Raw genomic sequence first — 15,916 nt, 5'->3', positions numbered from 1 at the left:
TGCATGTCAGTGTGTATGTATGTATGTATGTATGCAATCATTATGTTCAGCACTGATTTTGATTGTCTTCATATGTTCACTTCAGTCGAAAATTAGGTACCATAGATCATGAATAATGAAGACAGACAAGGTGCAATGTCACCTGTTGGTTTGCATTAGAGATAGCTTGAATCCCAGAGTTGCAGCTTATGGTCGATACCATTTTTTCCATTTGGAGCTAGGGCCTTCCAAAGTATGAGGTGTTGCCCTTCACGCTCAGGATACACGCCCCACTACCATGAACCAAAGTGAAGGCTAGCTTATTGGAAACACCAAGCACACTAACAATAATTAGCTACTTTAGCTAAATTTAGCTAGCTGAGCAATTAAACATTAAACACTGAAATTTTGCAACAATAGTCAAACTCAGTGCAAGTCCCGGAGTCAGGGAGAGCAGCAGGTTAGTAACTGTCAATCAACTCCTACACAACAGACATCAAAGCTACTATACACCTTCAAATCTTATTAACAAAGTGGCAATTTCCAAAATGACCACCAGCTCAGTTGTAGCATCTAACTGACACTTTTAATAAAGCTTTAAAGAGGAAGTAGCATGCTCGTGGCTGACAATGGCGCTTCACAGTGAGGGAAGCGACACAGCTGAAAGCTACACATTTGGTTGTGACATCATGATTCAGTATAGTCAGTTCTTCAGTTTAAATATCAAGTGTCAATCAGACACAGACATCTACAATAAAGACAATAGAGTTCTCCCACCAGCTAGGCAGAAAAAGAACATTTATGATACTTCCATAAATACTTTTCCCCCTTTCTTTTAGTAATACAAATGACTTAACGTGATTGTAGTTGGACTTTACAGTAAGAGTCTATAGCCCTGTGCAAGAGGTGATACTTGAGCTAAATGTCAACACCAACATCAGTATACTAACAATCACAGTGACGATGCTCACATGCAGAATTTTAGCAGGTATAATGTTTGCCATCTTAGTTTAGCCTGTTATCATGCAATCATGGATGAAAAGTCAGGGAATTGGCTGTATCAAATATGGCAAGCCATCAATTAGTTGTTGAAATATTTAACTAATAAATAAAACTGTGAGCCCAGTGGTGGTGGAGGACATATTAGGGTATCACCAGAGTCATTAGGCTTCTCCATACAAAATATTATAACAATCCATCCACTAGTTGTTGAGATATTTCAGCTTGGACCAAAGAGGTGGTAAACCAACAGACCAACAGTTGCCATCCATAGAGCAACATTGCTAACATGCTGATGTTTAAAAAGGAAAAGATGGAGAGGAATTTGGACAGAGGGAGGTTGGTGAGTGAAATAAACAAATCTCCATAGGTGAATCAACATTTCTTCTACTTTAAGGTAAACGGGAAGATTATGAAATGGGATAACACCATATGTGCAGCACGGGGGCCGTATAGAAAGAGATTATAGACATGGTTGATGGGATGGTAAATACCTGGAGAGCTGTAATTTTCTGTTGCAGGAAGGTGTGAGGAAAGGCAGAGTGTGTGCACATGTGTGTGTGTGTGTGTGTGTGTGTGTGTGTGTGAGTGAGAGAGAGAGAGTGAGAGAGAGAGAGAGACAGAGAGAGAGAGAGAGAGAGAGAGAGATGGGGAGTACAAGAGTAGAAAATTGGTTGAGAGAGTCTGATGTAAATGGCTCATAGGACAGATTCATTTTTATAAGAGTGCTTCAGAAAGCAGAAAGCAGGAAAAGAGACAAAGAGTGAAAGAGGACAGATGAGACAAAAATAATTACGTTGGCAGGAAATCACAGTTTTGTGTTATTATTCTTTAATATTAGTGCCTGACCATTTTAAAAGCCTCTGCTGTTTTTAAAAAAAGCCATCATTTTGTAGCCAGGTTGAGCTTCACGCTGCACACAGAGCTCCAGAAGGAACAACGAGGAATATTACACCAACCACCACTGTGAATACTCACTCATGATTGCCTGTGATTGGGAGCACAATTTGTGACACAGAATACACTGATTTTAAGCACTGACCATGATTATCTCTGTAACCTGAAAATGAGTGAAAACGGCTCTGTTATTATAACCAGCAGGAGGAAAACACCTTGTATTCTGCTTCTCTCTTCTGAAATCACACATGATCAGTATCAGACATCTCGTCATCAACAGAAGTGTAAAGAACATGTAGTTGTCTTTGATTTACTCAGGTGTTCTGCTGTCATCTGTGAATTTTACGACCACAGTTGCAGACTCTTTGTTGTTTAAAATGTCCCCGTTTGTTGCTCCTCAGACAGTTTTTCTCTGTTGAGTTGCAGTAGGGGGCTGATAACTGGATAGGTGGTGTACAGTTTGGGTGGGGTATTGAATGAAAGGGCTCTAGATAATTTGGCACTAAAGAGACAATAAGATACTGACTAATTTGGACAGCTGAAGCCTCTTACCATACTGTAAATTCATTATGAGGGGATCTTCTTATGGCCAGTATGAACAGGATGAATGATTACAGCAAGAAAACACTATTTCAATGTTCATTTGAGCCCCAAACTATTGGTTTAGGATGTACTGTCCTTTAAGTCATGAACCAAAACAATTGTACAAATTGAAATTCAGACCCGATGACGAGTACAACAAGTACAATTGATGAGTGGATCATTACTGAAAGAAGAGCTTAGAACTGCGACTGGTCCGGAAGTGCTGTTGTTCCCCTACTTCTGGTTCCAGTGACCATATTATTAAATGGGCCTGTTGTTGTGCTTCATTATGTTACATTGCTTAACTAATCATAACACTGTTGGAGGGACAGCTGCCCAAAATGTCTATGTAATGCATGAATAAACAATTTATGTGGATTACTTTCCTACATTTTGCCTTCAGCATCTAACTATACTAAATAGGTTTGAGTGTGTTGTGTCGTTATCTAAACTAACATCATTGAGGTGCCAAGATAAAACAAAGTCTGCCTGCTGGTACATTTAAAGTCCATAATGTGTTCATTATTAAGTTTTAGAAGTGCATCTATAGGCAGATTTATTTTTCAACCTTTGGAGTCAGGCTAGTTGTTTCCAGTCTTCATGCTAAGCTAAGATAACCATCTCCTGGCTCCAATTACATATTTACATACAGACATGAAAGTGGTATCGCTCTCCCCATCTCTCTCACTACTGCACAGACTCCAAAGCTGCAAACATTACAACTTGCTTTAATAGTATCTTATGTAATTTCTTTTTTAAATCAATTGTTTTTTGTACTACCTCAAGCATACAAAGCAAAAGCCTGATTACTCTTAGAAACTATGTACTTGTCAGTTTACTGTCTCCAGCTCTTGACACCACCTCCTGCAGTACTTCTCCTCCAAAGCCCGAGAGGATTTCTACACCTCCTTCATGGCAAATGCTAATTGGATGAGCATAAATGAAGCCTATATGACAAAAGGTTCATTAGAACAATTAAAAGCCTTCACCTCTTCACGCCCCCGCCCCACCCTGGAAGTGTTGTCTCCTCTGACAGTGTGCTATAGGCATAATTATCCTTCTGTATTCCAGCGCTTTATCACCAGCAGTTGGCCACCACAGGATGTGCAGAGAAAATGAGGGATCTGAATTTGTTTCCTCGTGTGTGCCGGTGAACATCTGCGTACTAACACAGTGGTTATTTGCTTGGCCACTCGTGCCCATAACAGAGGCACATGGTGGGTACAGTTCCAACACACGCGTAATTGTATTATACTGCAAACACAGCAGAAGCACAATAACAAACACCTCACACACACATGCAGCACGCTATGAAGAAGGATGCCACACATTAACATTAAAGACACATACCACAAACATCTGCTGCCATAGAGACAGACTAAATTAATCTTCATCTTCTTGCTTCATCCTGCACCAACTTGTTATATATTTTAACCTTTGGCCATTTAGTACAGATTTATTTTTAATGTTTCATTTTAACCCTCTTTAAATAGAGGTGATGATATATTAATTTGAAGTAGTGGTTAGTGGCAGAAAGATAATTAAAAAGAAAATTGCAGGACGAGGGGCTGCAGAGGGAGGAGGGTCATAAACAGGCTTATTCACCCGCTGCTGCATTTACCTAAATAAAACATATAATACACTGCTGCAGCCCAAACCACCACAACCTCATCTTCCACTAATCCTGCTTCATCCTGTTTTTAGGATGATGGAATAATGTTTAGTCTGTGTGGTTGTTGATAAGACACAATCAGTGTGTTAGTTTCCGTAATCCTGCAGATTAATTTGTTGACAGTGTGTAATCACCACTTTTCTTTTGTTTGCTTTGGACTCAATTTAGAAACCCACTTTTCTTGTTTACATGTTCAGTAATTAAGTGGTCTTGATTAAAATGCTCCGTAGGTTTTTCATCTGTTCACATTAATCTGTGGATTGGTACAAAGTGGACAATGCAGACAGGATGTATTCAGACAGTGATGTGTTTATCATTGTTTTCAGTCTGTGGTCCAGCACAATGGGACTGAAATGTAGAGATGAGATCTAGCAATCTCTGTTAGGCATAGTCCTGATTTCTAGCATTAAATTATTATTAGTTATTTTCAGTACATTTCTAGGTATTTATTTTTTATTTTGGAGCTCTACAGGATTGTTTTGCATTATCTACTGTCAAGAAACTCCTCATTTACATGACAATGGCTTACGCAGCCTCAGTTCAGCCTTCGTCTGCAACAGGCCGTTTGAGCTCCTGTCTCTTTAAGGCCCCCCTACTGTTAGCCCACTCTGTTCTGATTGGTTAGCTTCCACAAGCTGCATCTTGGAAGTTGGCTCATGAGGCTTTGTAAACAGTAGCTGAAGGATTTTTCTTGTTCTTTACTCAAAATGGAAACTTCTCAACTACACCTGGTATGAGAATATGAACAACCTTAGCAACAATGCAGACGGCCATTTATGTATGCACACATGAGGATGAAAAATCTCATGTCATCGTGAGGAGGAAGTAGAAGTAACACCACAAACGAAGCATTTAGAACAGGCTGAAGCCCCTTTGACTTGTATGGAGCATATTTACATAGTTCCCCATGTACGTTTTGGAGCTTTGTTCGTGTTTAACAAAGACATGTGACATCTTATGTCACCATAAGTATAAAAATAATATAACAAAATGCATGACTTGTTCCCTTTAAATGAATATTTAAACATTTTGGGAAATACACATATTTATTTTCTTGCCAAGAGTTCAATGAGAAAATTGATTTATTTTCACTGTGCAACAAAAATCACAGTTTACGTAACTAAGAAAAACATATAAACTAAAGGCATGATCATATGCCACAGCTGTTCACATAAAAGGAATAGATAAATGAACTTAACCAATACTTGTCTGCCTCAATTCAACAAGAAAGATGTTGATGTAACTCAAAACATAATATGTGCTAGCAATGCTACAGATAAAGATGTTGTGCTGGCTAAACAAAGAAAATGAATAGCATTATAATAAATGCATGAGGAGCACATGAGACAAATGTTGTGCCACCGTCTTACTGTAATACTTAATGACTGCACTGTGTGGAACTAAAGTACAACTCAAGATCGTTGTATGATCAAAGAGTTGTTCATGAAATGGTTAAAATGACTGTGTATTTGCTACATTCTCAAGCAAAGTCTGAGTTTCCCAGTTGTAATTATTATTATTATTAGTTGGAGTTTTGTGTGAACGCTAAACTATTTACAAGTCGGACAATTCTCACAACTCTTGGTCTTGTTTTAACAAACAAAGACAGACTTCTCACATGTTAAATGTTGAAATACAAGAACTGATGACAAACCAGGGATAATATGTGCTAGCAATGCTACAGATAAAGATGTTGTGCTGGCTAAACAAAGAAAATGAATAGCATTATAATAAATGCATGAGGAGCACATGAGACAAATGTTGTGCCACCGTCTTACTGTAATACTTAATGACTGCACTGTGTGGAACTAAAGTTTTTTTTTTTTTTAAAGTAACACATATATTATGCACTGAAATGTAATGTTATGTTTGTCCTGCATTCTTTGGTGTATTTTTTTTAGAAAAGGTGATATAGTCTTTTAGCAGGCACTTCTCTACAGCACCTTCATACTCAAAGTCCTCTTTGTGCCCAACACTCTTCTCATGAAATAGTTTGACACTGAGAGCACAAACAAGCACTACACATATAGTTTTGTGGTCCATACTGCCACTCCCAGAGTTATAAATTATAATCAGTATTTCTCCTGATATAAGTTGGTTGCCATGAGAAAAAAAACATGAAAAGCCCAAATTGTAATTGAGACAAATTGATGCCTGTCTGTGTGAAATTTGCATCAAAATACACATTAAAGTAAGAATCATAACCCAGAGGATCTTATTTAATTTGACTATGATGACAGTAATAAAGAATATTGTGACAAATGTCCTCAAGGGACTTACAGCTGCTGATACATGTTTTTTTAACAATATAATTTAACAATTTATCTTCCCAATACACTAAAGCCGGCCTAACAACCTATTTTTGTTCATTTGTTATTACTGGAGTAGTCAGTTTGTTGTCTCTGAGCTCAAATATTAAAACTGTAATATTGATTCCTGACTTTCCAGCTGACTGAAAATCATTCCAGTCGGTACTTTACATTCACTCTCCTCATTGATACGCATGCTTTGAATTATCGTCTCTCCTCGTACTGTAAAAGTGCTACTCAGGCAGACAGAAGAGTCCATTACAGAGTCCACTTTGAAAGAAAACAGTGAAAACGCACATATTCAGCACTCTGGTGAAAATGTGTGGGACTGAAGAGAGTAGTCGGAAGAACCCTCACACTAATGGATTCAACTTTAAAGAGTCAGCGAGTTACTAAAAGAAAACCTGTATGTTCACAATTTGATCAGCTGCCTTTGTTTCTCACTCTGAAGTCTCTACACTTCAGGGATGTGATTATATTTAGTCATGTGTGGTCAGTTAGTCCACCATTTTGGTCCAAATTGTCTACGAAATATCTCCACATCTACTAAATGGATTGTTATGAAATTTTGTACAGACATCTCATCATCTACATCTATGAGATGATAGGTGACTTCTTTGTCCACAGACATTCATGGTTCCCAGAGGATGAAACCTAATTACTTTTCCTATTGTGCCAAATTTACCTTTGTGGTTTTTGGTGAAATGTGTCAACCATTAATTATTTGATCTCACTTGTATTTTCTTATTTCAAGCTTTATTTACTCTTCTCATTAGACAAGGACAAAACTGCATGATTATAAACTTCATTGGCAACATTAATTAAAATTGATTTTGGGGCATTTTCAAGTGACGCTACAGGAGATTTATAATCTGCAATTATTGTTTAAAGGATCGTTGTTGTAGTTCTAAATGGCATTCATATCAGTGACCCAGTGCCAACTCTGCCAGTTGCTTACATGTCTGCTTTCATTGTCTGGTCCACCTATTTAAATTCCACCCTCCATACTCAATATCTAGTCTAATTGTCAACCACTTAACAACAGAGAACAGTGCAAGTGATTGACCCACATTATAAGACAATTGTTTCTCCTCTCTCTGACTCAGGGGAGCACACTGCATCTCAGTGCACAGTATACATGCAGAGGATGACTTCAAAGTGTATTTGTGTGAGTCACCCAATGATACACCCAATATGATTAAGTGAGCTTTTGCTGAGCAGAAGGGCTTCATGCCTGGATGGTAAAGACTCAACTGCTGGAAGCAGGGCTGGAAAGATTTCTGCTCCGGCAGCTGCTCAGTTTTGCTGAACTGACCTCAGCAGACATAGCGCTGCATGACAAGTCTTCAAACTTTGCAAATGAACAGCAAAATGAATGTAAATTGTCTCTGCTGCCCCAGTCCTAATATAGATTGGACATTATGTGGATGCCTATAATAGTAGTCTACACACAGTGACTGTTGTGTTGTTGGGTATTGTTTAAACATTTTAGCTACAGTAGACTGAAATGTTGCATTGGGACATTCATGTCACCCTCCGGATGAATTACAATAATTACAATTAGCTCAAATCACTGCTCTACCTAATGCTGTGTTCATGTCATATGGGAATGATGGTAAACATAGGAAAGATTCACAAGTGTCATCATAAACAAGTGACTTGATGTAATCTGACAACTCAAGATCGTTGTATGATCAAAGAGTTGTTCATGAAATGGTTAAAATGACTGTGTATTTGCTACATTCTCAAGCAAAGTCTGAGTTTCCCAGTTGTAATTATTATTATTATTAGTTGGAGTTTTGTGTGAACGCTAAACTATTTACAAGTCGGACAATTCTCACAACTCTTGGTCTTGTTTTAACAAACAAAGACAGACTTCTCACATGTTAAATGTTGAAATACAAGAACTGGCCTTAATAAAATAGTGAAAATTTCAGTTCTACAGACCCATTTCTGTGTGTTCCAAAAGGAGATTTGATAAGGCAGACAGATCTGTATTCAGTAAGCAGGGCTAACAAATCACAACCTTGCTACTGTGGGCTGGTCTGACGGGTCAGATTTGAAATGTTAATGCACAACACATGCAGTCAAATGTCAACGCTGCAGGCTCTCTAAACAGGAGAATGAAGACACATAGGACAGCCTGCGTGACCAATCAGTGACAACATTTTTCTTTATTTAGCTAATTTACTCATTTGTACTGCACACATGTGAATGTATTGCTAGTATTGATTATAAGCCAGACTGTAACAGAAGGTAAATGAAGGGTGAGAGGGATGATGGACTGAAGTTAGTCAGAGACTTTCTAATATTGTTTTGTTTGTCCTTATAATGCCCTTTCTCTGTGTGTATTTTGCATCTACTAGAGTCAAAGTCAGAGTTGAATCATCACACTTTATACTTTTATAAACAGGTTACATCACAAAACAGACGCTCTGGGGGGGGAAAGGTTCTTTTTTTATTTATCTGAACATGACAGTGTGTGATTGTTTTGAAAATGAAGAGCAAAACAAAACCAACCCTGATTATCTGCCGCAATAAATGACTTCAGGTGTGACATTTACCAGCACAACATGGCCAGATAAAAAGATATAGATTTCATCCCTTTTTTTACACAGTTTGCTACAATACTGGAACCAACAGGGCTTCATTATTGTAAACAAACAATTTAAATACAATGGATCAATAACATCATGGACATAAACAGACAGACAAACCACACAAATGAATACATTTAAATGAAAATCAATATATTATAATATGATAATAACTCCACAGGACAAGTAATAACTGTTCCTCATAAAATATGATTCAAGGTTTTCTTCTGAGAAATAAACCTCAAATCTGAACACTTAATTACAGAGCGAGGACACACTGATAAAAAGGATGTGCAGCGTGTGTGTCACTGATGAATTTAAATGACCAGAAAACAAAGAAGCAGCAGAATGTGCTCTGATGATTCAAACCCCACTTTAACACCTGGGTCCCTCTAAACAGCCATTACTTTGTCGTTCTGTTAACTTCTGTTGTTTTTATGATAGTGTTTTTTATGGCATGTCACCTAAAAGAAAGAAATATGTTTCATACACACCCTCACACAAGACAGGACTGCTAATGATGCTACATTTGTCCAAGAAGTACAAACATCATTGTCCTTTTACAGTAATTCACCTTACAGACAATATTAAAGTACATGTATGCTGCTTTTTACATTTTAACCCCGTTTTTAGGGTGCTTGAAGGGAACTGAGGCCAACATACTGGACCAAGTTTACTTTTTGCTAGAGTTCTAATGAAACCACAAATAACTTTACAGCAATACATTTCTGTAACCATGTCAACAAAGTTAGCAAACAGGAGATACAAAATCACAAAAATATTGATTTTATACACAAATTAAAATTGAATACTGTCATATATCGGTTTTTGATCAAACTATTACCATGTCAAGATAAAATGAAGTTTCTTTTGGACTCCCCTTCTGATTGAGCAATTTTCCAAAAGCCTGCCAAGGTGCAGTCATACCAGAGTCATGTTAAGTTACCGTTGATGCAAGCCCAAAGCATTTCCTGCTTTACTGCATTATATTTCATCAAGTTTTTAAATGACTAAATAACTTGAGACTTTTATTGTGAAGACTTTACAAGAAGTGAAACGTGCACAAGCTTTGTTAGTGGCGCTAAAAACCAGTCAACACAAAAACATATGGAGATATTTGGAGCTCTTCGGTATAGTACATAGTACATAGTAATTATGATGTTTGATGTAGAGCTGCAGACGAACAGCACATCACCAGGATGTAAACAACTTATTTTTCTTTACCTTACTTTTTTATGGAGTTACTCAAAGACAGTGGAAGAACGCTCTAATGTTAGCAGGGCAGTGTGGAGCAGATGACCACATATGGAAACCTGTCACAAGCTGACATCGGCTTGGGCTGAAAGTACAAAAAAGGGATCACCTCTACATACGTTTATCCCATTATTTAAAACGCTGGCCACTTTGAACATGAACATTTGACTTTGTAACATTATATGACTGAAAATAAGGAAAGCATAATAGATCCCTAAAGTATAAAGATGTTACTCATCTCACTCACGGAATATTAACTTTCTGAAGTAAAGCCAAATAAGAGGTGAAGATTGCTACACTGAACTTAAGCACAATCTTGTTTTTTGTACTCAACAAATCACAAAATGACTTGAAATGTACAAGGGGTAGACAAAATAAGAGAGACAGCTTTTAAAATGCAGCTAACACAAAAACATCACAAACCTGGCCTTGAAAGAAAAGGTTGACATTTTGGGATATATTTCAATGAGAAGATCAATACCTCTCTCATAGCTGTCGCAGGCTAATACCTGTCGCAGGCTTAACATAAAGACAGTAAACAGAGGTAACAAAATCCGACTACCAGCAATTCTAAAGCTCATTAATTAACACGTTATGTCTTGTTTTTTTAATTAAGTTATGTGCTGGACTGCTTCTTGGTTTAATCATCACAGTGAAGTTCCCATTAGCAGAGACTCCAGAATATCACTGCACTTGGTCACTAGTCACTAAGAAGTACTTCCAGTAGTTCTGGGAAAAGTCTATTAGAAAATGGTCTAATAGTCTTGGTTCATTAAATGAAAATTAATCCTTCTAATTCTTCGTCTTAGGAAAATACCTGAGGAAAGTAGTAGGAAAGACTCTCACTTGTCTTTATTTTTATATTTTATTTGTATTGTTGCTTCTTTTTAATGTGTTTTTAATTTCATTAATTCTGTACGGTGTCCTTGAGTGCCAAGAAAGGCGCCTTTAAATAAAATGTATTATTATTATTACTTGCTTTTAGTGATAAGAATAACAATAATTAAACAAATTACAAGGAACTGGTTAACAGATGATAACTTAATTAACTGTAAATTGAAGGACCATGTAAAGGAAATATATGAAATGGATAAAATAACTATGAGAATCAGAAATCAAGTTCATATCTTTGAAGAATGATTGGGAAATCATCATGTATTACGGTGTCCTCCTGATGATGTGTCTACCCCCTGTACCTCTGTGGTTAATTTTACACTGATTTAATTTTCTGATCCATCCTGACTGTCAACATGTCTGACACTCAGCACCTCCCATTGTGTCCAGATCAGACCCAGGCATGGACACTGCTCACCCAGTCCAGCAGCCGCCCTCTGTACCAGGCACGTGAGATAGGCTGAATGAGAAGCAGGAGTCGAAACCTTCGGAGCAACCCACAGAAGACTGCGGCCGCCACAACCACAAGTGGTGACATCATCACAAAGCCAAGGATGATGAGGGCAGAGCAGCTGTTGTCGTCTAGATAATGGCAGATAGCAGAAGGGGCGTCAAGGACCTATGAGGACAAACACAGGGGGGGATCATAAGAGTAGACAGAAGGGTTCCGGACAACATGATGAACATCTTGGTACAAGCAGTAGTTGTTTCTCTTCAGTCACAAAGCACAGCGGTAGGATTTGTCATTCACTAGGTGTGATTAGTGTGTGCACATGTGTGTTTGCATATGCTCAGGGTGCAGGAGTGGGACCGTGTGGGTAGTGAGCTGTGACAGAGTCTCTCTCAGCCGCTTTCTACAGTACAGATAAGAAGTGGCTCAGAGCTGTCAGTAAGCCTCTGAGCTGTCAATCACCTGTGACGACCAGTGAGAGGGAGAAGATGAAAAAGATGAAAAGAGGCAGGAAGAGGAGGAAAAAAATGAACAGATGAGGAGAGAGTGAGAGGTGAGATCAGGGTGCATATGAGGTTAGCAGCTGAAGTCACAGCTGCAGAAGTGCATACTGGCATTTTTACAAGAGCTTATACTGGGGTTACACACACACACACACACACACACACACACACACACACACACACACACGCACACACACACAAAGTACAAGCACATTATCTCCTTTTCTCTGTAAAACTCACAAACACACTCAGACAACATATTCAAAATGATTTGATTATGGCTGAAGCTAAACAATTTCCTATTGTAAGTGTTTTCAAAAGGAACTTCGCTTCCGACAAATGTACCCTAGCAACAGTAGTGTTTACCACACTCACTCACACACACACACACACACACACACACACACACACACACACACACACACCTCTGTCAAGTGAACACTGTGTTTTCACTGAGTGCATTTTCCAACTGTTGTCAGTATATCTGTGCACAGCTGGTGCTGGCACCAAATCAGACAGCCTTGTCTCAGTGGGTCCCTCTCTCCATGTTCAGTCTGTCTCCACAATGAGGAGAACTCTCTGATTGACATTGTCTGTAATTGTTTGCTCTGAACTGACATTTCCTCTGCCCTAATCAGGATTATAGTCTCATTGCAGGCATACACATTGCATGTTCTTAATTTGTCTGCTCTGTCATACGCTGCTCTGCTTCCAGAAACCAAATCATTCATAATCGAGACAACCGAGGCCTACAGGAAAAGGACCAACTGTATCAGAGGTGGCCTGTCAGAAGCCTTGCAAGGTGAGCTGTAGATCTTCACAAGATGGTTTGGCATGATGCCTTCAGTAATAATCTGTCAAAAAATGAGCCGCACCCATCTCTTTCTTAACCAGAAACATTGTCAGACAGGCTCCAGTATCCAAGTTCAGTCTTAATCTTTTGGAATGGGCATATTGTTCATAATACACAACAACAAATACATCATGAAGAATAAGCCTGAATACCTTTGTGGAGAGGGTTTCAGGTGTATGTGTTTAACTTATGCTGCCAAAAAGACTTTCCCTTAAGGCTCTGATTATCTGTTTACCTCCAACAGAGGTTCAAGGCATCATGCCAGACCTAATAACAGATTAACCTGCCATTCTCCACAAATGGCATTGCCTAAACCTCCAGTGAAGATAAAGGACATGGAGTGGGCAGGGGTAGGGCAAATTCCTCCTAGTCAATGACTGGTAACATACTGCCATGTTGCGGCAGAACACTATCCTCTTAAACCTGCATTAGGTAATTTTTTGGCTACTCGGAGTTAACAGAAACGAGCCATAAACACAACACAATCACTTTTAAAGGCTGATAAGGTAAAACTGTTAGCAGATGGTTGCTTATTTCTGGCCACCTTTTGAACGTAAGTTCAATATTCACTCCCCTTTAGCATGGTTTTGGTCTTCCCAAGCCCCTGAGGGAAATACGAGGCTTTTAAGGTGCTAAATGTCAGACGATTGTCACCAGCTAAACCTTAACTTTGTGTGCCGATTGCTGGGCAGGTAGTGCACAGTGGGTTTACCAAAGCTTTCAAGCTGAAAACAGCTTCCTGCTGTAAAGGAAAATGGCACTGATGAGACCAGTGAGAGTGAACAAACACAACAAAGTTAAGGGCTCTAAAAGCAAAACAAAGGCTGAAAAACGCAGAAATGCTCCATAGAGCTCAGGGTAACTGCAGAGTTGGGCGATAATTCTCTATGAGTTTGTCACAACAAGTGACTAACCCTAACCTAATCCTTTCACATACAAGAAGTTATTTCAGTCACTGTCAATATAAAAAATATTGATAACACTGCTATTGGTATAGGTGCTTTATTGGGCCTCAACACAAGCATAAAAGTTTTTCTAATTTCTTCCATGTTGACATACTCATTTCTTAGCATTGAATCTAGGGCTCTGATTCTCTCACTCTCACTTGAGCCACTTGAGCCACTGGAAAGATCTTATGAGGACATGAGAGCAACTGGTAGTGTTGATATCTTTAAACATAAATTTAAAACTTTAATATTATTCTTTTCCCTCTTATTGATTGTTTTTAAAATTTATTTTATCTAGTTTTACATTTTTTTATTTCACTCTATTTTGTTGCTATTATCTGTTTTTATTTTATTTCACGTTCGTAATTTTTTATTGCTTATGTGCATTAGTCCCAAACAGTCCACATTTTTACTGTCTAATTATTGGCTTGTCAGTCATCTCTGCAGCACTTTGAATTGCACTAACCTGCATGAAAGGTGCTTTTCAAATATAGTTTCACTGATTGATTGACAGATTTGTGCAGAAACCTGGGGTCTCTTAACAGCCCACTCTTCAGAAACTGAAGAAACTTCAACCCAACATAACATAACCTGACAGTAGAAAGAAAGTGAACATGGGAGAAGAAAAGAAGGGTTCCTGCCAGAGACCACTTAAAGCACTTTAAACCAGGATGCAGCAGGGACGTTGCATGTCATGTTTCTCAGACCACTAGGTTAGGGTGGTGCCCCAATTACATGGTCTTAAGGACACATCCCGCATAGAGATTTGTAGTTTACAGACTTGCTTGAATCATGGTCTAAATACATATAGTAGTTCAGTTATCCATGCCGTTTGTTTCCAGTAATCAGGAATGTAAAAAAACATGGACATGGTTGTTCAATAGGGTTCACATTTTTTGCCTTTATTTGACAATGACAGTAAAGATACAGAGAGGAAATGTGGGAAGAGAGAGAAAGGGTTTGAGCTACCTCAATCAATCAATCAATCAATCAATCAATACCTCTTAACCACTAGGCCACAAGACACACACCCACTCCTTTGTATATGACAAACCCATTTGTTAAGAGGTAAGTGGGTGACATATTCCTGGGGGCCTTATTTGTAGCATCACATACATACACGCAAACATCACATATCTTATTGCGCAACTATCATAAATCATGAAAAAAAAAATCCAATTTCATGTGTGCTCACTTGAAAGACACTGAGCCATGAGGCCTCCTGTGATTCCTACCACCAGTAAACAGTAACCAGTAATACCATAGTCTTGATTCTTTGCCAGTGATTATTAACATCAGCCCAGTATCCTGCAGGTAGGCATGCAGAGGCAGGATTATCTGAGATGCAGCCTTAATTTTACAACCTGAATTTTGGAGCCCTATATCCTCACAACTCTTATCTCTCACTTTCCTGTCCAAAGACAATAACCCGCAAAGTAATATTTGTTGAGATGAGAACACAGTACTACTGACAACTCACCCTGGAATGACAGAGGAAACCAGCGTAGAGCAGCAGCATCGCAGGCAGCAGCACCACGGAGAAGACCAAAGCCAGGAGCAGAGTGCTGGCTAAGACGACACAAAGGTTCCAGAGGACGAGACCTGCCCCACAGGCCACGCAGCCACACCTGCCCCTGCGACTGCCCCACGCACTGCCCCCACTGTGGGCCACAGGAGGGGGCAGCATCTTTACTCCTTCCCCGATCCAGAGATGCTCCTCTTTCTCCTCCTCACCCGAACCCCCATCGTCTAGGTCTACGTCCATACCACACATCTGAGAGAGAGAAAGAGATGCTTTCAGGAAAAGAGTGAAGCCCAGGGGTGATGTCTGGTTACTTCACTGACACATGCCTTGATCTGTAAGCCTCATTACTTTAATGACTGCAAAAGAGATGGGACTGTGATCTCATGCTGTTCCCATCTGAGTGGTGTGTGTAGTTAAAATCTGTATACAACTGAAAAACAAGTCTTTAGAATAT

General features: G+C 38.9%; 1 protein-coding gene across 1 annotated transcript; it reads right to left on the bottom strand.

The window, feature by feature from the left end:
* Positions 1–11,574: 11,574 nt before the first annotated feature.
* Positions 11,575–15,711, bottom strand: LOC128356200 (transmembrane protein 88). Its single transcript, XM_053316678.1, has 2 exons — positions 15,418–15,711; positions 11,575–11,802 (listed from the first exon to the last, which is right to left on the bottom strand). The coding sequence occupies exons 1-2, from the start codon at positions 15,709–15,711 to the stop codon at positions 11,575–11,577; spliced, it is 522 nt and encodes a 173-aa protein (XP_053172653.1).
* Positions 15,712–15,916: the final 205 nt, after the last annotated feature.

Source organism: Scomber japonicus, chromosome 3, assembly GCF_027409825.1.
Source record: "Scomber japonicus isolate fScoJap1 chromosome 3, fScoJap1.pri, whole genome shotgun sequence".
Classification (NCBI taxonomy): Eukaryota; Metazoa; Chordata; class Actinopteri; order Scombriformes; family Scombridae; genus Scomber; species Scomber japonicus.
Note: the sequence above shows the minus strand (reverse complement) of the source record. Positions and strands in the feature narration are given on the sequence as shown.

Coding starts and splice junctions, on each gene's coding strand:
- LOC128356200 (XM_053316678.1), bottom strand. CDS start 15,711: ATGTGTGGTATGGACGTAGACCTAGACGATGGGGGTTCGGGTGAGGAG. Junction 11,803..15,417: donor GTTTCCTCTGTCATTCCAGG/GTGAGTTGTCAG, acceptor TTGTCCTCATAG/GTCCTTGACGCCCCTTCTGC.